This window comes from Pezoporus occidentalis, unplaced genomic scaffold (assembly GCF_034315485.1).
Source record: "Pezoporus occidentalis ecotype Australia unplaced genomic scaffold, CSIRO_AGI_Poc_V1 ctg58, whole genome shotgun sequence".
In the NCBI taxonomy this organism is placed as follows: Eukaryota; Metazoa; Chordata; class Aves; order Psittaciformes; family Psittacidae; genus Pezoporus; species Pezoporus occidentalis.
Window position 1 is genome coordinate 3,468,514 of NW_026915921.1, and position 22,175 is coordinate 3,490,688.

Here is a 22,175-nt window from a genome sequence, read left to right on the forward strand (position 1 = left end):
AATATTAAACAAAATAAAAGGTACATCCCTCCCTAATCCATTTTATATGCATTCATGGACCAGTTGCCCAGGAGTTTCTCTAATCCCCTTATGATCCAAGTTAACCCAATCTGTGTTTGTTCCTTTCTTTTTTCTTTCTGGTGCATATGGGTGAATATATTGAAATTTCAACTTCATTCTATATTTAAATAGGTCTTAATATTTGATTTGGGAATGCTAAAGAAAGGTGCTTATCTAAATTTAGCATTATTATGTACAGTGTTCCTTACCTTCCTGTACTAGCAGGCTTCTGTACATCAAATTTAGTGATTTTTCATTTATAGAGACTTTAATGCCTGTTTCTTCCTCCTCTTGAGAGCAGAGCCAGAAAGACTGATCTAGGAATATGTTCTCCATGCAATGGTCTATAAAACCTAGAAAAATTAATCCAATTTGGTTTTCTTTGCAGTATTACACAAGATAATAACCTTTCACAAAGTCAGACATTCAGATAACTTCATTACTGCTTAATCAAAATAAAGAACTAATTTTAACACACAGTATTGGCAAAATTACATTGTCACATGCATTACAGCTACTATTAATGCTTACCTGTCACAATCTATACCTAAAAGACATTGGATTAAAAGAGTACTTTTTTTCTAGTTCTCTAAGGAGCATTTTAAAATACAATATAGGAAGTAAATAGCAAGTGTGAAATTACAAATAAAAATCATTATTTTCAATTGCTCTGATGGAAACCGACAAATTCAATAGTAATGCACACAAACTCAGGTGAACAAAATGGAGACAAAGATCTGATTCAAATGCTATTCCTCAGAAAAGACCTGTAAAATTATAGGATATCAAAAATGAAACTCAAATCAGTGGCATCATATTGCTACAGAAGCCATGCTCAGATTTAGAAACAAAACTGAAGCAGGCAAAGCATATGAAGCAATCTTTGTTTTACTTGATATTTCCTCTGAAGCATTACCAACTGTCCAGTTTGCTCACTACTATTCAGGAAATATGCAAAAGAGTCCAGTGGGAAGCATGAACAGAGATCTAGAAAATACACTGTGAAGAAGGATGACAGAAATTACAGTTGATTTTCCTAGTGAGAACAACACAGTGGATGTGCAGGTTAGATGTCTCCACGGTGCAAAGAAAGAGTTATCTTCACATGTCTACAGTGAGCAGAAAAAGCTGTAACAGCATTCAAGTTGCAGCGCAGGTTAGACTTTAGGACAAACCTTGGATAGACTGCTTGGAAAGCAGATACAATCTGATTCTGGAGTATTTAACTGAGTTAAGACATTTGCCAGGAATGATAGCTGTTATCTATTCTGGGACAAAGGCAGGTTCTCCTGGAGGTTTGAGTGTCTCCAGCCCTAGTTCTCTAGTACCCAGTTCAAGAACATTACTTACTGCTATTAGGAGTTAATACAAAGAACCTCAAAATCCTGTTCAACATGCTCCCAATCAGAAACTGCATGCAGAGGAACAAAAAAGCATATTGAACTGTTGTATGGTGAAGCAGCTTTACCCAGTGAATGGTAGGTTAGAAACTTCCATATTTCTTCAAAAGTTTTAAACGTCACCACTATTAGATCTTGATCACTATGAATAGATAGCAGCCTGGCAGACAGCTCCTAGAAAACCAAAACAAACACCAAACCAACATTTTAATTACAATTATAGTACACATGAGCATAATTAATCACCAGGTAACACGTTAAAATGCTATGTATTAAGATAGATAAAAAAACATCCAGGGTTTTACCTGTATAAGATACCTGTTCTTTAACACTTATCTACTACATACAGTAAGACAAGTTTTAACCTCACTTTTTCTTACCAATTGTACCAGCAGTTCCAGTGAGGTTAATTTACACAGAAGTTAAGACTTCAGGACTGACCACACTGAGTGAGACTAAAAGCCTGTCTGGCTCAAATACATCTATAAATAGTGGCCAGTACTCTCTATTCAGAGTGTGAAAGCTGGGTGAGCATCTGCTGGTACTTTCCAAGAAAGCCCTTCTAACACAGAGCAATTTACAGCTTGGAACTGCCTTTGCCAGAGGGCATCAATATTTAATAGTGGAAAAGGTTTCTTTTGCTTGTTCGTTTGGGTTTGTTTGTTTGTTGGGGTTTTTTTACTTAAAATTTCTGTAGGTTATTTAAATTATTGTGAAGTTTTAGGATCCATAGCATCCTCATGTAGGTTAGCCACAGAGTTCTGTTCACATTTGAGAGTGTGAGGCATTTTTAAACCTGCTCCCTGGTAGCTTGTCTTGCTCCAGAGGAGACATTGATCAGTTATGCCCTAGTTGGCTTTTCCTATGGTTAAGATTATTAAATGTAGTGGACTATTATTTTTTGGGGGGGGTTGTTTTGTGGGTTTTTGGTTGGTTGAGTTTTTTTTTTTAAGATCCTTTTCTCCTCATTTGTACTGGTTTGTGTTGCTAGATAGAATAGAATTAAACTGTACATTTAAGAAATATGAGCTATGATTGTTGTAAATTATAATTTCATGAGGAATTACAGAAATGCTAAAAGGGAGAACTACATAAACCTTCAAATAAATGAAACAAATATACACCTTAACGCATTCTAACCAAAAAGCTGTAACACATAATCTGGTTGCACTTCAGTTAGTAGCTTAAACACAGGGGTCTCCAGTGATGCTGGTTACTGTCTTTCAGGGAAATACAAAGAACTGCAGCAATTTATGAGAAGTACCTGAAACAGTATGTCTGAGAATAAATCAGGTGTGAAGCTAACAGGTGTAACGCTACTGCATCATTTCCCAGTACTATACCCTTCCTCCCACCATATCAAAATCGAAAATGCATCTCAGAAGTGTTTAAGGACTGATCAAGAAACTGATTCTAACTTTGGAGGGGGGAAGAAGGGGAGGAATCATCATTCAAACATTTTCTGTAATCTGAGCAAGATGAAGCTATGTTTTATGTCTTATGAGATGATTTTAAAAGATCTCAATTAATTCTGTTTAACTTCCACATTTTCAATTCCCACAACAGGAACAGATTAATAGAAATTCCTTTTTGAAAACAGAAGTCCAATTTAAGCCTCTTCGACATGCAGGCGTCATCACCACTTTGATCTTCTGCATGCCCCCTTCTACACTAGATTAAATATTAATGAGAGCCTGAAATCTATTAATAAATTGCCAGCACATGCTAAAATACCTCAGCCTTGAGTGCTTTATGCACTGCTGAATATCAAAACATCATTCTAAGGAAACTTATCATTATAAATCTTGCTTCCTTCAAAGTCTTTTTGCCAGTCTATTTCTAATAGGGTCACAGATCTAGCCTATTTGTATGCTGTTTTTCCTTCTCCACCTTCCCCTAAACGAAAGTCAGGGGAGAACAGCAGGAGCACAGCCACAATATCAGCAGGTTGGTGGTAGAGAGTTCACAACACATGAAAGGAAAATCTTGTAGAAACGTATGCATCCAAGACAGTCAAATTCATGACTAAAGATTTCAGTGTTTCACTTGCTAGTGAAGGAGTCTGGAACTCATGGCTCAGGCAAAAAAGGGACACCAAAGGTCAAATGGTGTCATCTTGGTTTTTCATCAAGAAGGAAGATGAGACTTTAAGTTGTATATGTAATGAAACTCATTGGCTGTAGAAGATGGGCTTCCTATATACAAACAAAAGAAAGCAATAAAAATTGGCCAATGCTCTTACATGCTATTTAAAGCTATGGCCAACTAGCCCTAGGAAGTCAAATATTTATGCTATTCTCCTTCAGACTTCCTCTTTGGTTTAGCAGCAGGCTTCCCGGGTAGCTTGCAGCCAAATGACTCCAAGTGACTGGAAACTGAAATGAAGAGTCAATATGAGGCCAATTTTAAAAAAAAAAATAAATCAGAAAACCATTATTTCACTTGATGTAAATCAAAGCAGAACATTTTTAATATAAATCCTTCAATGCCTTATTTAGCTGGGTTTGTTTGACATCTATTTGATGTTCAAGTCTTTTTCAATGGTTCAGTATTTCTAGTGTTTCTAGATAGCTTTGGGCCATGGGAAACTGGTCACTGAAATTCAAGCATACAACATGTAGATGGAAATGGGAACCAGATATCTCTCAGGCTGTTTCAGTAGCACAGGGTGTATTCTGTAAATAAATAGAACAATTCCCAAGCAACTGACTTACACTGAAAACCGCCATCACCTCCCTGCTGTCATTTTCCAGAAGACGGAGCTGCCCTCTGAGCTGTCTTTGTAGTCTGGGATCAGGACATCCGCTCTTTCGTCTTACCATCATTAACTTCAAGGAGATATCTAGAGAAGGATATCCATTTACAGCACTTACAGCTTTGAAGAACCATAAATCCCTCAAAATGATACAATCCACATAAGAACTATTTTTTTTTTCCAGCTTCAGAAACAGATTTACTGCTTGTTTCTTTTCCTTTTTCTTATTCATTAGGGATAGTAGCCTATCATGAAGCAAGATTTTTTCCAGTTCCATAATACAGGACACAGCTATATGAAAGAAGGGTGATTTGAAAGTCAAAGTTTTGGGAGACACCTGACACATTTGGGGATGGAGAAGAGTTAAAAACCAAGCAGATTGGTAACTTCTTAAATTAGACAGCTCTATGGACATCGAGAACATGCCCAGATTTCCATGTACACTGTGCATATTTTAAAACTCAAGGCAAACAGATGCTGGAATTGCAAAAATAACCTACTAAAAATATACAGATAATTCAACAACTTTTTATACTAATCTCAAATTCGTGGTTATCCGACACGTCACCCCCACTACATCAGAAGGCTTCTAGAAGTTGAACATTTTGAAAAGGTGTTTCTCAGCTCAGCTGGTTGAGAAGTACCAGCAAAGATGATGGTTTAACTAAAAGCTCACTTACATGATTTTCCTAGTACATCTGAAAGAAGCTAGAAACCTGTTCTCAGATCTTGACATCTGTTTATGACAATCTTTTACTACAGCTAAGGGTACAGTTCCAGCCAACTTCTCTCAGATAAAGAGTATCTTTAATAAAGCTGCTTTCATTCTGCATGTCTTAATTTAACTCAATAACAGTAAATCATATTCATGTTTTCAGATATCCAGATGGGCACATATAAGCCAATAAGCCACTCAGGAAGAATTCCAATTGCAAGTGTGTAAATAGGTCATGCTTTCAGCAATAAATAAGATTGTTAAACATCTTGAAATATTCCACATCCTATTACTTCCACCTTTCAGTCAGGTAAAATAGATATTTTTCACATGCTAGTCTAATATGCTGCATCTTAATGTGTTTTCAGAGGGCTTCCTACATGTGTCTCCAGGAGTTTTACAATGACTTGTTCTTAAATTGCTCATTACTTTAAGCTCAAGAAGAGTTGCTCAGAAATATAAAGTGGTGTTAGTGGACTACGAAGCCTCTCTAAGTTGTGGTCATGTAGTCAGTTGGTAGTACTAAAAGTGCAAACTAGAGTCTTTGAATTTTACTCAGATCACTGTTAGGTAACAGTATTGTTGATCTTTCCATTTTATGTAAAGCCATAAAAAGATACTGGCACAAGTCTATTACTTAAAAAAGTAATTTTTTTCTTTACATAATCAAATTGATCCCAAGTTAAAATGTTTACCTGTAGAAACACAGTTTAAGTCTTACATAAAATTAATCTTACTAAAGTAATTACATTGAATTAGAACAACTGAAATATGGCTGCTTCTTCCAAAAGTACTATTAATAGGGTCTTATGGAAATGAAGCATGGTCCAAAACCCCATCACACCTACAATAATCTTCCTGTCTGCTTCTGTGAGCTCTGATCCATACCACCAGTTAAGAACCAAAATCTTTAGAGTGAGACAGGTACATATGCACAAATAATTTAACTACGAATAACCATATGCTTGGGGGAGATTGCTACTGATGTGATTTGTCAGGTCAAGCCAGAAAGCAGAGCACATCCTAGTGATGGTTTTTGATGGTTATTTCTCTTCCTCCATAAGGAAAGAAATGTGACTAGAGCCTCAATTAACAGAGGAGGCCATGAAGCCTCCAGAAGTGACGTCTGCTGTATCTACTTACTGAAGAGCTGCACTCAATTGCAACTTCATTGAAAATACAGCATTAACAAAAAAAAGACTTCAAAAGGCCACAAACTTAAAAATGAGCCATTTGAGGAATTGAAACCTGTATGTAAAATTAGTGATAAAGCTTATTTGCTTTTCTTTTGTTTTTTTTTTGTCCATTACAATATAATCCATAAATAGTTTCTGGCTTTCACAGCAGTTCTCTCTTTTTATGAGAAATTCTCAACAAATCTTATGCAGAATTTGGATACTTCACAGCTCTTTGAAGTATGTTATAAAGCTTACAGGACTGAAGACTGCAAGTGTTGACACAGTTGTCTCAAAAAAAAAAGGTAAGCAATGAGAAGCATATTATTTATAAGATATAGTGGGAAAAAAATGCCTCACCAGTTGGAAAAGTCTCTGCTTGACTGGGAAGGATCCTTGAATTGACATTCATGCACTTTTCATGTTGAGAACACTCTATTATGATAAATGAAAGGAATAGGTAAGTGCATTTTCTAAGTCCATATAAATCACACACACCAAAGAAAATCCAAACCAACAAAAACACCCCACACTTTCAAAGCATTTGATGCGTTGGATAATTACTAAAAGAAAATACCTATATTTTTTCCCTTCCTGCTATATAATTCCCCAAACCTACAAGAAGTATCTGCAGACCATTTCCCTCCTACTGGGGAGGAAGCTAAATCTAGATTTCATCATTCTAATGTGAATCTTCAGGGACACGGAGAATTTGTGGAAAGATATCCTCTCAGGAAGCTGAAGTCTCATTTGGGAGGGAGCAAGGGTGAGACTTGGTTGTCTTTTCCTTTGCACCTATAGTAAGTACCCTCCACTGCCAATTTATACCACTGAAACTTCAATGATTCAAGTGCCTTGTACCAATTCATACATTGAGAGAAATAATCTTCCTCTATTTGTCATAAGCTTAATACTTGGGTGGGGGTAATGTAAAAACAAGTGAAGTTTCAGAAAAACAATATAAAATATTTTATGTTAATAGCAATCTGCTTTTTTTTTTTCCAGTCCATATTTCTTTCAGTCCTTCTGGAAATTCTACATTTTCATGCTGAAGAAACACCCACTCCAACCAATTCTATTTTCTAAAGGTTCCTTTGGAAAAAACACCCCAACAAATAACAAACAAACTGTGAAGACAAGGCTTGATATTTCCAAGAAATGAAAAATTGTCTGAGGCAATTTTCATGTATCCAAAGACATTTGCCTCTGCAGCTTTTAAGAAACTTAGAAACTCTCATGTCCTACTACAAATCTTCTTCATCTTCCCTTCAGTGCATCTATTGATGTTACATGAACAAAGTCGTGCAGATGAATAAGGATACACAGACACAGAATTTTCCTATTTCATAAAAAAGGCGGCAAGCAATAAAAACATCATCTTTAAATCCAATTATTATTGTATAATAGAATTAGAGACCAAGTTCCAAAGCACTTTGGTATTTGCTGGGTTTTGGTTGGGTGTTAGACAGGGTTTGGGGTTTTTTGTTTGATTTCTTAACTTATTCAGACTCTGATATTTATTTTAAAACAGAAATTTGATAGTGAGCTCACTGCAGTGTAGGCTGTGTTTAAGAAACATCATAAATTTGTTCCCCGTAGCTTCTGAGACTGTACATAGTTGTAGTTCTACTTTTCATTTTAGTCAGAATTACAGAGAACAATTGTCAAAACTTAAACAACATGTTATCAATCACTTTGATCATCATTTAACAGTTGATAAAGACAATTAAGTACCATGTTTTTCCTATGTGACCTTGACATTACTATTATTACCAGATATGGACTTTCCCTGAAAGGTATTTATCAAGACAAATAACCAGCAGGTAATATTTTATTTAAAACTAAATCTACTTTTATTACTTTTAGAGGAAAGCAAAAAAACCATGAGCAAGCATTATATTACTTATGGGAGTTTGTTTAAAAATAGATTGCTATTAAATATGAGCAAAAGCATGAGGTACTATAAATACATTTTAAACATTGAGACTGTTTTGAGTGCTTTAATTAGATTCAAAAACTTAACTTGAACTCCATGCCCCATTCCTAATTGTTGAATGACTTGCACACTTCCTGGCAAGCTAAAGAGAAACTTTATACTGCTGTGGGATGCTGGTACCCGGTATACTTTGATGTCAGCAAAGTTGAGTTATAAACAGAAAGACATTGTTTAAGCTACAGGACATATAATTTAGAATAAAATTTACAAGAAATCTGCAGAGGGACTTTTTACAAGGGCATGTAGTGACAGGAGAAAGGGCAATGGCTTTAAACTGAAAGAGGGGAGATTTAGGTTAGACATTAGGAAGAAGTTCTTCACTATGAAGGTAGTGAGACACTGGAACAGGTTGCCCCAAAAAGTTATGAATGCTCCATCCCTGGCAGTGTTCAAGGCGAGGCTGGATGGGGCTTTGAGCAACCTGGTCTAGTGGAAGGTGTCCCTGCCCAAGACAGAGGGCTGGAACTAATGAGCTTTAAGGCCCTTTCCCACGTGAACTAGTCTAAGATTCTACGATCTTTAGATGAAGGGGAAAAAAAATAAAATTCCTAAGAATTTTACTGAACTAGAGTCATACAGTGCAAACTCAACTTTGCTTCTGAATCTTAAAGATTATAGCAAAAAAAAAAATAAATGCTAGAAATAGAACTTATTTCAGTGTTCTGGCTCAAGTTCTGCTAGTTTTCATCTTATCCTAAGAGATAACCCATTTGTTTGCCCAAAGCCTATACTCAATTGAGTCATTTAATAGTCCAATCTATGCAGCATTGCGATGGAGGAAATACAGCTGTTTGCTTTGTTGCATTTAACAGTTGTAGAGGCATTTAAAAAGCAAAATTCTCAGCTGAAAAACACATGACTGTTTTTTGCTTGCGTACAGCGACCAATATTTAAAGACCACAGGAATCTAAACACAAAGAAAAGTAAAGAGCAGAGTGACCAGAATATATCAGTTGAGGTCTTACCCATTTGTTCTTGCAATGAGTCCATCCTGACTCCATCCCTGACAGGGCTGATGGCATCACTAGCCTCCACAGGTTTCCAGTCAGACCCACACCTTCCCTGCTCCAGATCTTTCACCTCCAAGTTCCTGTCTTGCTTTCCCTCTAGACCAGGGATGATGGCATTAGTGCTGAGCATGGATGTGCTGCCTGCTGCTGCTGAACTCTCCATAATTTGCAGTTCCTCAGTGATGCAGTTAAGATTAGCAACAATCTAAGGGGAAAAATCATTTTTTTTTTTAAATCAGAATACATGCACATGTTGAAGAGCTGCCCTCTCCTGCAGGAGTTATTTTTAGTTGTAATATACATGAAGTATTTGCTTTATAAGTCTTTCAGAGGAATTATAACACCCAAAGTCATCTTAAAATAAGCTTCTGCAATCAAGTGGCATCATGGTTTCAGCAACAAAGCAATAGATTTAACTAACACCACAGTCCAAGGCCCGAAGTGTACTTGTGCTCACTGCTCATTATTCATCCTTGGCCAGCTTTAATGCAGCGCCTCCAAGGAATGGAGTCATTCACACTAACAGAGGCAATGCAGGGGAAAACCATCATTTTCTAAGGGTGACAAGAATGGATGGGTACTGTGTTCCTAATTCAAACAAGCAGGAAGGTTTTTATAAAACCAGCTGAAGAATGAACTCTCTGCAGGAACCCACAGTGCAGGAAGACCGGCATACACGGATCCAAAGATTTCTTTTCAGTAAAGCAAAAGAGTGATCTACTGAAGCTAGAGGCAGTCTGGCAGCAAGATTGTTACTGGCATGAATATCGGGAAAAAAGAATAGAAATGGAAGTAGGGCGCAAGTAATCGCAAGCTTCACTGCCCCCTCTACAGTCACTGACATGAGACATCCTGCAATCCCATTTTTTGGGCACAAACTACTTCAGCATCAGAAAATGTGCAGCCAGACCAGACCAATGCATCTGGAAAGGACATGACTCATGTAGCCAGCACATGACCCACTGCTAGTTAGACTCTTTTCCTCAGTGGGCTCTCACATGCCTCTTTAATTGATTTTCTAAAGCCACTGGATAGATTGTTTTAGTTCTGTCACTTGGACTTAATACAAATTCCTCTGTGCTTACTCCAGCCATATTCATTAATGAGTTACATTATGAGTATACAAACTTGTAGTCTTTGTGACATTTCCTCTCTTGCTTTCTTTACAGCAGAAATTGGTTAAAACTGAAGTTTTTGATGGAAGATTACTTCTGCTCTACCAAAACCTCAAACTAGAGCTCAGTCACCTAGAAACCCCTTACAATCTGCCTTCAGATGGGTCAAGCAATTTCACCATCCTCTGCTGACCACACAATGAGGTATCCCAAAGCACAATGTTCTGGCTTGGTTCTTCACATACATGCCTTCCAACACTTCTTGCCCTCCAAGCTTCACGTCATAGGTCCCTAAACATGAGCAAACTGAGTGCCAGTGTGAACAGCACAACAACTCCTGGTTGTCTGCCCTGGCAGACAACCCAGATAAGACACTGATCTGTCTGCAAAACTTTCATACTGGTTTGCACTCATTGAAACCTTTAGCCCATGGAGCACTTGAATAAACAATAAACTATATATAGACAGAAGCATGTTATGCAATTATAGAAAAATTGAGGTATACTTCCTGCTGCTATGACCAACTCAGAGGATTAAACCATAATCAGATCTACCACAAGCACGTAAGTTAACAAAGTATGAAGAAATCTAGGCTGGTTGTTGTTTTAATGTTTTTGACCCATTGATTTGACCCATTTTGCCATTTATTCAAATATGACTATCAGAGTGGTGAGGCTGATTGTGAAAAGATTCTTTGTGGTGCAGCATCAGTTTTCCATATAAAGTTATGAGTATAAATTCATATATACACCTATGAAATACAGATAGTAACTAACTCAAACGCAAGTAATTTTGATGTGTTTTCTCTGAAATCTTGTTAGTAGTTTCACTAACATATTTAATTAACATTGTAGTTCTGACTTCTTATCTCAGTTTCTCTTGCCAACTTCTCTGAAAAACTGCTTATCAGACTTGATGACCTATCTAGAAATGATTAAAAATAGAGGCCTACCACAGAACAAACTCACTTTGCTAGGGATATGCCTTTCCATTTATATAGCTGAATTTTTCCTTAAAGTAGTGATAGTAGCAAAGACCATTATTTTCAGTGCTGTACCAGGATAATGCGTAATGCACTGTAATTTTCATACTTAAGAAACAAACACATTTCTGCGTATATTTTGCAAATACTGGTAACTCCTGGTAATGAAAAGGTACATACTGTGATTTTAAGGATAATTTAATTCCAAAGGTGGTGGCTTAAATTACATTGCTCTATCAACCCACAGCCAGTTGTTATTATTACATTAGGAATATCCTTAATCCCAGAAGTGAAATTCAGTGTTCAGAATATTAATTTTCTCCATCAGCTTCTATCTACAAACAAAAATATAATTCTGACCAAAATTTAGGAAAACAAATATACTGTGGCTTGGACTCTTAGAATTCAGTTGAGTTGGAGAAGAGAAAGCTTCCATGTCCTCTGCATCAATGCATACCGGTAAGTGTAGCATATACACAGGGCTTTGAATGAACCTATAAAGTTTGCTGCCACAAGAGCAAGAAGAGCATCTGAACAAATCAAAATGGATATGATCTGTTTAAGAAGATTCAGTTACAGCGTCCCAGAGCCTAAGCCAAGAAAAAAAAAATCATCAGAGTAAGTGAAAGAAAAGCAAAACTGGTATGTTCTTATCAATATTTTCTCTTGGCTCTTCCAAGATACACAGGATGAAAATTAAGACCTCAAACATCTTTAAGTCATGCTCTCCTCTACAGATTCCTATCTTTAATGTTTGCCTTAACTATCAAATGTCAACCCATGTGGCTCTGTATAAGCTCAGAGAACAAGACAGTAAGCTTTCCTGTAACTAGGCACATAGTCCACCTAGGTGCTTTTGAATATTTATGTACCATCTAAATGTATCTTAAGGGGTACAAATTGGGTACCAAGTGACAAAGATTTCATAGAATTTTGCATCACATCACCATCCTTTCACTATTCATCTTTGACTGTCATTTGCTCCCCAAGGAGCAAAATCGTAACATACAAGCAATGCTGTGGTATGATCACCATATTTATTATGCTGATGCTTTCTCTTCAATTATTTAACCGTTCCAGTACAAATTAAAACAGATTCATAGGCACAAAACCAGAGAAAAACATTTATCCATTATAAAACAGATTTAGAGATTGTTAAACTTCAAATGCTTTAGTCACTGTCATCATGAGGGTTTTCATAAATCTATAAAGCTAATTTACCATTATACTTACTAGCAACTGGCCATTTGTTAATAGGAAGAAATACAACATGAAGAAATGGATTAAAGGGCTAACACTCACCTTAAGAAGCAAGTTTGTCTTCTGTAAATATACACTGTAAGAACTAGTTATGTGCACTGACAAAGCATCGTGTTTAGTATTTAGACAAATGATTTTATCTCATGGTCCTTGAGGTTTGGCTAAGAAATCTTTATTTGGTTCATGACATTGAACATAAAACTTAATGATCTTTCCATTTTCTAAACCAGGAACCAACCTCTATTGAAAAGCCATGCAGGAAAGTGCTGGCACTCTACACTGATTGGGGGGGAGCCTGGCAGTCTAAGACAGGAACTCAAAGCAGGGATGGAGAGCAAGAAAGGAGAGGCAGATGCTGGACAGCTCAACAACTGCTACAGGAGTGCTACTGCATCCACTGTGTTCATCCTTCCCCATGGCCTGAGCTCCCTGGACAGGCTGCACTGCACAGAGCTATTGGTATCACCTCTCCAGGCTTGCAAGGCTCAGAAGGTCACTCCACCTTCCTCTTGCCTTCTCACAGAGCACAGCAAGCTGGAAAGATCTGTATTCCACAGCTGTTGAACATGAGGTGGAAATAGGACACTTCTTTCCTGCTGGAAGTTAAGTAGAACAACTGTGTTATCATGCTTTTCCCTCTGTGGCTACTTCCTTTTCACTGAGTGCTTCTATCTGTTTTCAAAATATAGCTGACCAGAAGAAAAAGCATATAGCTTAACATTTTCCATTTCCCCAACTATGGAGGTTGAAGTTGCTTTCCACCACCCACCCCCACACCTTGCCTATTGTTGCTTTCCACCCCCCTGCCTGTTGTTGTTTTAGAAACAGATTCCGATGACAGGAATGCTTTCTCTCCTACCAACTCCCTTCCACTTTAAAGGGGGTTGAAGAAAATTCTTAACATCTACTGAACAGGTTCTGTCTCTCTCTCTTTAAAGGTGTATTTCTAAGTATAAGAATAGGACCGAATATATAAAAATACTTGAACAAGTTGTCTAAAACCTGCATGCAAAACAATAGTTCTCTCACTCATCTTCCCTCTAGAAGGCTCAGGACAACTTGTTAATGGCTAGCTTCACATTACCAGTGGCAAATACAGTTATTCTAGCTTTACAGAGATGGAAATCAAGACAAACGTTACTTGTGGTCATACAGGAGTGCTATAGAAATGCTGGACAAATAGAATCCAGAGGTGAATGTAAACTTGAATTAATTTATCCCATACGTATTGGAAACCCAGATGGTGCAAGGTTTCTGTCATTGCTCCTCTCTGCATCATTTCCTATCTCATGCAAAGAAAATGACCACTAGCTACGGTTTGTTTCTTCCCTCACCTCACCTCAGCCCTTGATGGAGCAGGGCGATGCTTCTAAATGTAAAGTCTCTTCCAGCCACTGCTGCTGTGCCTGAGTCAACACATCTCTGGTGACCCACAAATTCTTACTTGTCGTCTGTAGTGCACTGTGTACCTCCAGGGCTCCAAACCAGGGAAGACAGCTACTGAAGCCTGCATTGCCTAATTTAAAGGACATTTGACTGCATGCACACTCTTTATCTTCTGTTCTGCTTTATCTCATAGAATCATAGAATAGTTAGGGTTGGAAAGGACCTTAAGATCATCTAGTTCCAGCCCACCTGACATAGGCAGGGACATAAGGACATCTCCTGCACATCCCACATGTCATACAATAGCACAGTCTTGCAACTATGCTGCCATAAACTAATCTAGGTAATTTTACTAAATTGGTGCTTGAATAGTTATTACTCCTTCTCACCAATTTCAACTCACTTCTTTTTCACATCTTGTGTATTAGGCTACAAACATCTTACAGCCAAGATTATAAGCTTTGTCCTCAGAGAAAGTAAATCACAGCCTTGCTGCCTATGAAATTCAGTCACAGGCATGAATTAAAAGAATTCCATACTATGTACTGTATATGCAGCACTGAACACTTTTTCCTGCAGTGCTGCTATGCATTACACAAAGGTAAAGCAAATCTGTGATCAGGGTAAACAGACTTAGGAATGTGAGTACTCTCCAAAAGGGAAGAATGACTCCTTTATCACTGAAGTAACTTTAGGTTAGTAAGCAATTCTTAGTAAACTGTGTTGCAAGCAGTATCAATCTTCACAGTCAGTCTACAAACAAAAAAGCCCTAGCAAGCTGCAAAGATACAATAGATTCCTTTAAAAGTTTTATCATTCTCTTACAATTAATTTTATTCATCTCATAGCATACTTTTCACTCAGAATACAGCTCTGAAAGCACCATAAGCCCAAAATTTCCAAGTTTAGATATGGGAAATTGTAGGCTAAAATCCACAGTTTCATAGCTGATTAAAAATAAGCATAATCTCTAGAGGTGCTCTGAAAAAAAATCAGATCACTCTTAGAAAGCTATAAAAGGCATCTGTGAATCTTGATACTTCATTTGGAGTGCTAGATTTGACAGAGTTTGGCCTGTGGCAGCTAGTGCAGAGGAATAAAGTAGAAGGAATGCTTTTGTTACTGAACAGCTTTTCAGCCTCACGCAACACCACCTAGAAGAGGGAACATAGAGCAGAACAGGAATTCCCAGCAAGTTCTTGTAACCATGACAGATCACATTTACATATATTTTCCAGTCATTTTACAGACACAAAGTACTGACCACTACTGAAATTACTACTGGTTAACTGGCTGCAATTCTAACATGTTAACAACAAACCTAGTCAAATATCAGACCACAGGTACCTAAAATAGAGTGAAAGACAGGCATGCAGATATAGAGCACACGACTTCTCCTACCTTTTCCAAGTCTGATTCACTATAACATGCTGGAAAAGAGCACACAGATCTGTGCCTTCCTCAGCTCTGCTCACAACTGACTCCAGCACAGCTCTTCCTGTTTGACCTTCTTATCTTTCCTGTTGATTGCACAGCCTGGCTTGGACGTGGCAAGTACAAAAAGTTGTCTATTAACCAATACTGTTAATTAAAAAACTTCAGGTTTTTTAAAAAAGAAACATTCATGAGCATGGAGTTGAGCTACTAAAGTTCATTATGCAATGCAGAAACAGATCAAGTGTGCTGGAAGGTTTGTTCACACACTCCTGCTTTTCAAAGCAATAATTCATGTTGGCATTTTGCATTAGTGATTAAAAGGTTTCATGGGACACATCCAGGCCATTGTGTTAAGCAAGCATTGTTCAGACAAAGTAACAAATAGTCCTTCAGATGGAGTACCAGGCTTTATCTCCCCTCTGCGTTTGATCACTGAATTAGGTTTCTTGCCATCATTCCAGCTACAAAAAGCTGTTTGACTTGCTTCTTTGATGAAGAACTGTTTGACATCGATACACTTGGGTTTATATTGCAGAAGTGCAGACTTCTGCAGATCTATCATACACTATGCAGCATTAAATATCAGTTTGGGGAGTTCAGGAAGTCCGTTGTGAAGTATATGCAAAGCATATCTTCTGGGTCAGAAGAATTTATCGCTAATCCAGATGCCATATCCTAAATGACCCACAAAGTCAAGGACAAGAGAAACTGAAAATAATCCATCCTATTTCAAATTTGCTTGCTTTTTGTCCTCCACACCTTGAGATGTTTCCATATTCTCTTCCTCCCTAACATAATGTAATGCTCACCATTAGTCGCTGTTAGGATACTCTTATAGGTGAGCCCCAAGTACTCCACACACCATTGGTGTGGGCTGCATTGCAGCAGGCAGTACATGAGAACAGAACAACACATTGTCCACCCCAAAATATGTTATCTCAGACATCTCTAGTCAGCAGCATCACAGTGTTTGAGGTATCAGGCCATTGACCACATGTGGTGCGTGTGTTGGCAGGGGGTGTTGTCCTGAGACATATCAGAGGGAACCCGTGGGACCAGGCAGCACCTGGAGAATGTGATTTGAGATGATGGGTTGTCCCATGCAGCACTGCTGCCCTCCTACAGCTCTTGCTAGGGGGAACAGAAAAAAACCCTGACCATTCAGATGCCTTAGAGACCTTAGTTATGACCCCTGCTAACCTGTCTCAAGGAACATGCACTTAAAAGTTAGCTTTAGAGTTTATAAACTAGGTATTAATAATTACAAGTCATGCTCTCATTTACCTTACTTCATCCTGTCTCACCGTGTTAATATGAATCATAAATGCTACTTCACACTGATTGACCAATCTGTTCCTGCAGTATGCTTGGGAACTCTCCATCTTTCCAGAAATTATGAAATTGGAAGCTATTCAAATAATTGTATAAATCACAACTAACCAATCATCCCACAGGGCTCTCCTCCCACTGGAATCAATTTGATATTGCACTATAGTGCAGTACACAAAGCATGTCACTTCAATTTTAATTAATTTATGTAGTAGCTATGCCAACAGCATGAAATACCATATTTCTGTCACCATTTTACTGACTGATTTTCTATGAGTTTTAAGACTGCTTAAATCTTTTAATCACATTTTATTTGTATATTTAAGGATAATCTTCATTTACGTTTTATAACCTCAGTTCTTCACTGCCATTCCTATCACCTCTTATGTATACTCAAGGTAGATTTGCAAAGAAACCAAAATCATCTAACTCTGTATTTTTCCTAATGAATGCCAATCCTCCATCCTCTTTTTATGGCCCAAACACTGTAGAACCTACCACCAAATAGTGTGTCCCTAAAATCTAAAAAAAAAAAAAAAAAAAAAAAAAAAATTAAAACAAATGACCAATTTTTACTATAGAGAAGTTAAGTTAGGGGAAGTGCAACTCACTTAAGGAAACTAATAACAAAATAGCAACAACTGAACTCCAGGCTCCCAACTCCCCTTTCAACACCTGCTTAGAATCATGCTATGGTTTCAGTCAGAAGGGACTTTCAAAGCTCATCTAGTCCAGCCCTTCCTTCAATGATCAGGGACTCTTCAACTACATCAGGAATCCTCAGCTTCCTCTGTGATTTTACATCAAAGCACATTTAATCATGCCATTCAAGGTACTTCAATTCTTGGGGGGCATATATTGATATATGGTTTAAGTGGAAACAAGGAAAACAATTTTTCAGCTTCAGAGTAATGACATCAAATGCTGGTCCTGGACTTCTCATTGTTTTAATGAAACAGTACCAACCTGCATTACAGAAACTGAAGATGTGAACAGCTGCTCTCATGACATAACTCCAGAGACCAATATATTTTAGCAAACAGGAAAAACACAAAAGTAGCACAGCGTGGTTTCCATATTAGTAATCTCATCCCTTATACGACATTTTATGGACTAGAAATTGTGCTACCTCTTCAGGTTTCCTTATGCAGAAGGATAGGCTTGAGAATAGGCCACCTTTAACTATTAAAGTTTCCTGAAGACTCAACGGCCTTGCTTATGTTGGGCTGTCCCTGATCTTTTCAGGATTATTAGAAGAAGCTGACAAAAAGCAGAGGACATTGCGTGTTGAAACAAAACATTTCCTCTAATTGTCTCTCTCTGGCATTGCTTTCATCATCCTGTTTGTGTGCCCTTCTGCAGCTGCATGCTTGTCTGACTGCTTTTTGCTACAGCAGCTTGGTTTAGGAAAAACAACGCATTTTAATATTAAGGCCAATTATACCTTCCAGTATAACTATTATTCCATCACGGCTGGTTGCATACGTATGAAGGAGTAGTCTATTGCCAAAGGGACTGAATTCAACACATAAGCAGAATGAAATGTAACTTGTTTGACTGATAACTAATAGCAAATAGCGGATTTAGGCAAGAAAGGATCTTCTTACATGCTTTGCTAAATTCCTATCTGATCTTTTTCATCTCAAGTCCACTTAATGTTACAAAGCTCATTTCCCCTTGCTGAACCTGATCATTAAAGAATCTCTTTGTTTCACAGTCTGCTGAAATTAGCATTCTTCACTATTTACAGCTGGCATGACAAGTTTGAAATCACACAAGATACTGCTTTCTTGGCTGAATTAGCCTCTATCAGTTCTTATTTTATCCAGTGATTGAGGTATTTTCACTTAAAATGAAATGTAACATAACACAATCTGTACTGCAAAGTTCAAAGAATTCTCACTTGAGCCCCTAGATGTGAAAACTCTCCAGCCTGAAGCGTGAACTCACAGTGGCAACCTTTTACTTAGCAAGATTACTGAAATAACTAGATTGATTTTAGCAGGATTAGCAGCATACATGGGTATTAGTTGTGTTATGTTCACACAATAGCTACCCAAAAATTCCACAGAAATAGGTTTAGCCATATGTTTCCTTTTGATTAGCATGTTATCTCTCCACAGTAACTACATATAGAATTAACTAAAGAGTTAAAGTGTTTTTTCATGGAGTCCTGTCATCTTTCATCTGCCTGTTTGGCGCTCAGATAGCTTTACTTCCCCCAGGTCCTGAAAAACACACTAACAGCTCCATAGTCTGCTTCAGAAAGAAAAAGCAGAAAACATGAAAAGAAAAACATACTGTCATCAATCTGTACGGAAATGCTGTCGCCTTGGAGTCTGCAGGAAAATGCTGAGTCAAAACATCCAGCTGTTACACCGCTTAAACAGTTCCTAAGCTATTTATCCCACTCACTAAATAATAGCTATGTTTACTTACATTTACCAAATGTTATTAATAGATGTTACTGAGTTTGTTATTCCTCAGGACAAGCAATAACATGGTACACACCTGACAGAGCTTCCTCCTAAGGTTAGCAGCTCCGGAGAGCTGCTATTACTCACTTGAGAACATTTTTAGCCATCAATAAAAAGCCAACATGGTCCTACTAAGGAAACAGATTGCACTTATGTCCAAATCACAGCAAGCAAGAAAGTTGCGATTAGATTCCCTGCTTGGTCTCAGCCATGACATGGACCATAAGCCTTCATGTATTAGAGAAAGAGAAACCTTCAAAAGTAACTTCATCAGCAGAGAATAAATATTGTCACTTACCACTTGGAAGACTAATCATTTCCTTCCTTTACTCTCTAGGTCACCAGGATTTATTTTCTGCCCTATAGAAATAACGGCCTCCTCAAATTAAACACAGATTTCCAAGCTGCACATGGCACAGAAAGCTTTTACTTCTCAATCACCCAAAGCCAAAAGCATTTAGACAGTTTGTATTCACAGGCTTCAATATAGGGAATGAGCTTCCTCTGGTTTTGTTCCCATTTCTAAAGTGAATTTAAATTTCTTTTATTTTATTTACCAGGATTAACAAACCACTTGGTAAATAAGGCCTCTAAAACATCTAACCAAGCCTTCAGAACTGAGGTAACACATTGAACATGGAAACAATAATTTCGTTCTTCTTCAAGCCTCCAACTATTAAAAGGAAAAACAAATGCCTACATGAAACTCAATTGACAGCTGAACCCCCACTAAAACAAAAAGATAATTAAATATTTCTAACCCTCAACAAGCAAAAATCCCACCTTTTATAGCACTGCAGGTTGTTTAAACTAAAAAAAAAAGGGGGGGGGGACGACTTCCTTTAATAACCAGGTGAATTGATTTGTGATTAAAGGTTAACTTTTTCCAGCTGCTTGAAGTCTGCAGATAGAAGTAAGAGTTTATCCTTAAGGAAACCTTCTTATAGATAGCCAGGAAGTACATAGTGATATACGGAGAGATTATATATTATGTTGCTCAAATGAATTTGATGTCTCTTTTCCTTCGAAGAAATCTTTTCCATGTTAGGCATTCAGAAAATCGCACTAATCAAGATTGTTTCCCAAATGAGATTTCTCACTTAGGTTGTCATAGTTTTTCTGCTAGCTTTTTAAACAGAGAAAACTATGTCAGTGTAGCTGAAGCACTTTATTGTAAGGAGTAGAGCAGAAAGCCATGGCTGCTTGGTTTTTAAAAAGAAGGGGAGGAGCAGCAGCACTGAATATTTAGATCTGCTCCAATTCTTTCTCCCTTTTAAGGATTTGCATAAATGTATGCTATTTGAAATACATTTTTATATTTCTATACACATAGTCACACTCTTCTTTTTTTACCAGGGTGCTAAAGCACTTCTGGGATGGATAAAAAGACTTCTAACAGAGAAGCACTTACAGTCCTTTGCTGTGCACTGAAACACTTAATTTGCAGTACAGAAATTCACCCATCTGCTTGGTGATTCTGCTTAGTGCTAGAAAATGCAGGGTGAGGGAACTTTATTTATGGGAGCTTGAATATACATGGAATGCAGATATCTCTTGAACTAGTTTTGGTATTGAGGAAGTAAACTTTGACTTACATAGGCATCCAAAGTGGAGGAAAATTATTTCAATAGCATAGATATTAGCACCATGTTCCAGTACTTAAAGGGTGGCTACAAAGAAGATGGAGACTCCCTTTTTATAAGGAGTCACCTGGAAAAGATGGGAGGAGAAGTCTTTTCCAGTTACTGCTTGGGAGATTCCAGTTGGACACTAGAGAAAGTTTTTCCCAATGAGAACAATCAGCCATTGGGATAATCCGAGCAGGGAAGTGGTGGGTTCCTTGATGTTGAACACTTTCATGATTTGGCTGGACAGCCTGGACATCTAGTATAGGTCTTGCTCTACCTGGAAAGATTAGACCAGATGATGCTTGAAGTCCCTTCCAAGCTGATATTCTATGATTCTGTGATTAAACATGGATTCAGTAGAAACAAAGGCTCACTTTTTCCTCTGCTGATGCTCTGTGGAAGCACGTACCTGAAGGAATAGCTGGAAGGCCCGAAATGATGATAGCCGCTATGCTAGAAACAATTGTAGAACTGTGATATATCACCTTTTAATCTCTGTGCCATTCAGGAGGTGTGACACAGTTTAGTGTCAGTGGCTTCTGTGTAAAACAGAATGAAATGGTGGTGGTAGGCATGCCATATGAGGAGTTTTCCTTTGATCAAGGTAGCCCAAAATACTATCTTCTTACAGTTTTGGATTAACATCTCCAGGCACCTAAATGTCTACAGTATCGAAAGACCTATATTGATGATTTTGAGTTCAAAAATAACTGTAAAATTCTGCATCAGTGTAAACCATCAAAGTAATTGGGATTCTTCCAAATTACTGCTGCCCTCTAGCTGAGGCCTGAAGAAGCGCTCACGTGTACAAGATGGAGTCCATTTTTTGCAGTTTTATCTGTAGATCTATGTTACAACTTCTAGTTGTATGTTACAACTTCTATGTTAGAACTTCTAGTAACACCTTTCCTCTCATACCTATCCTTTTAGACCACTTGACCACAGACACCACAAATAGAAAGATATAAAAAAATATAAAGGTATAACAGATATAAAAAGATGATAATAAGCATAACAAGCACAACACTTTCTGCTTCTGAAGTATCCAGCCTTTGTGTGCTTGGGGCAGAAATTCTTAGAAGAAGAAAATCTATAAAAGGCATAGTGCGATCAATAGTCTTGAGAAATATGAAGAAAGATTTTCTATTTAATAGAAAAGATCTGAGGCACAGCAGAGCTTTTCTCAATATGGATCTGAAAATAATCTAAGCTGTAGATGTTTCCAGTCTGAATTTTGGCCCTGGAACCATTTTACAATCCCATTTATGGATTTTTGATGAAATGAAATGTACTTTCATTTACCCTCACAGACAATAGTGATGTTATGATGTGAATGAATGGGGGCATTCTATTAAAAGATTCTTAATACATTTAAGGGCATGTAGCTAACCCCCCAAATTATAATAAGTATTAGCTCCATTAAATGGATAGTATGTGCCATGTCCATTCC

General features: G+C 37.6%; 1 protein-coding gene across 5 annotated transcripts in view; it reads right to left on the minus strand.

The window, feature by feature from the left end:
• The window catches only part of SH3TC1 (SH3 domain and tetratricopeptide repeats 1), a 28,240-nt gene extending 18,943 nt beyond the window's left edge, over window positions 1-9,297 (minus strand). For 4 of the 5 annotated variants that reach the window (XM_062638760.1, XM_062638764.1, XM_062638763.1 and 1 more), the window contains exons 1-5: window positions 9,067-9,297; window positions 6,466-6,540; window positions 4,175-4,302; window positions 1,529-1,634; window positions 270-413 (exon numbers count right to left, since the gene is read on the minus strand). In XM_062638760.1, coding sequence (XP_062494744.1) covers window positions 270-413; window positions 1,529-1,634; window positions 4,175-4,302; window positions 6,466-6,540; window positions 9,067-9,274 — 661 coding nt within the window. In that variant the 5' untranslated portion in view covers window positions 9,275-9,297. The remainder of the gene's footprint in view (window positions 1-269; window positions 414-1,528; window positions 1,635-4,174; window positions 4,303-6,465; window positions 6,541-9,066) is intronic. The other variant, XM_062638761.1, reaches the window with a different exon arrangement.
• Between the last annotated feature and the right edge of the window lie 12,878 nt (window positions 9,298-22,175).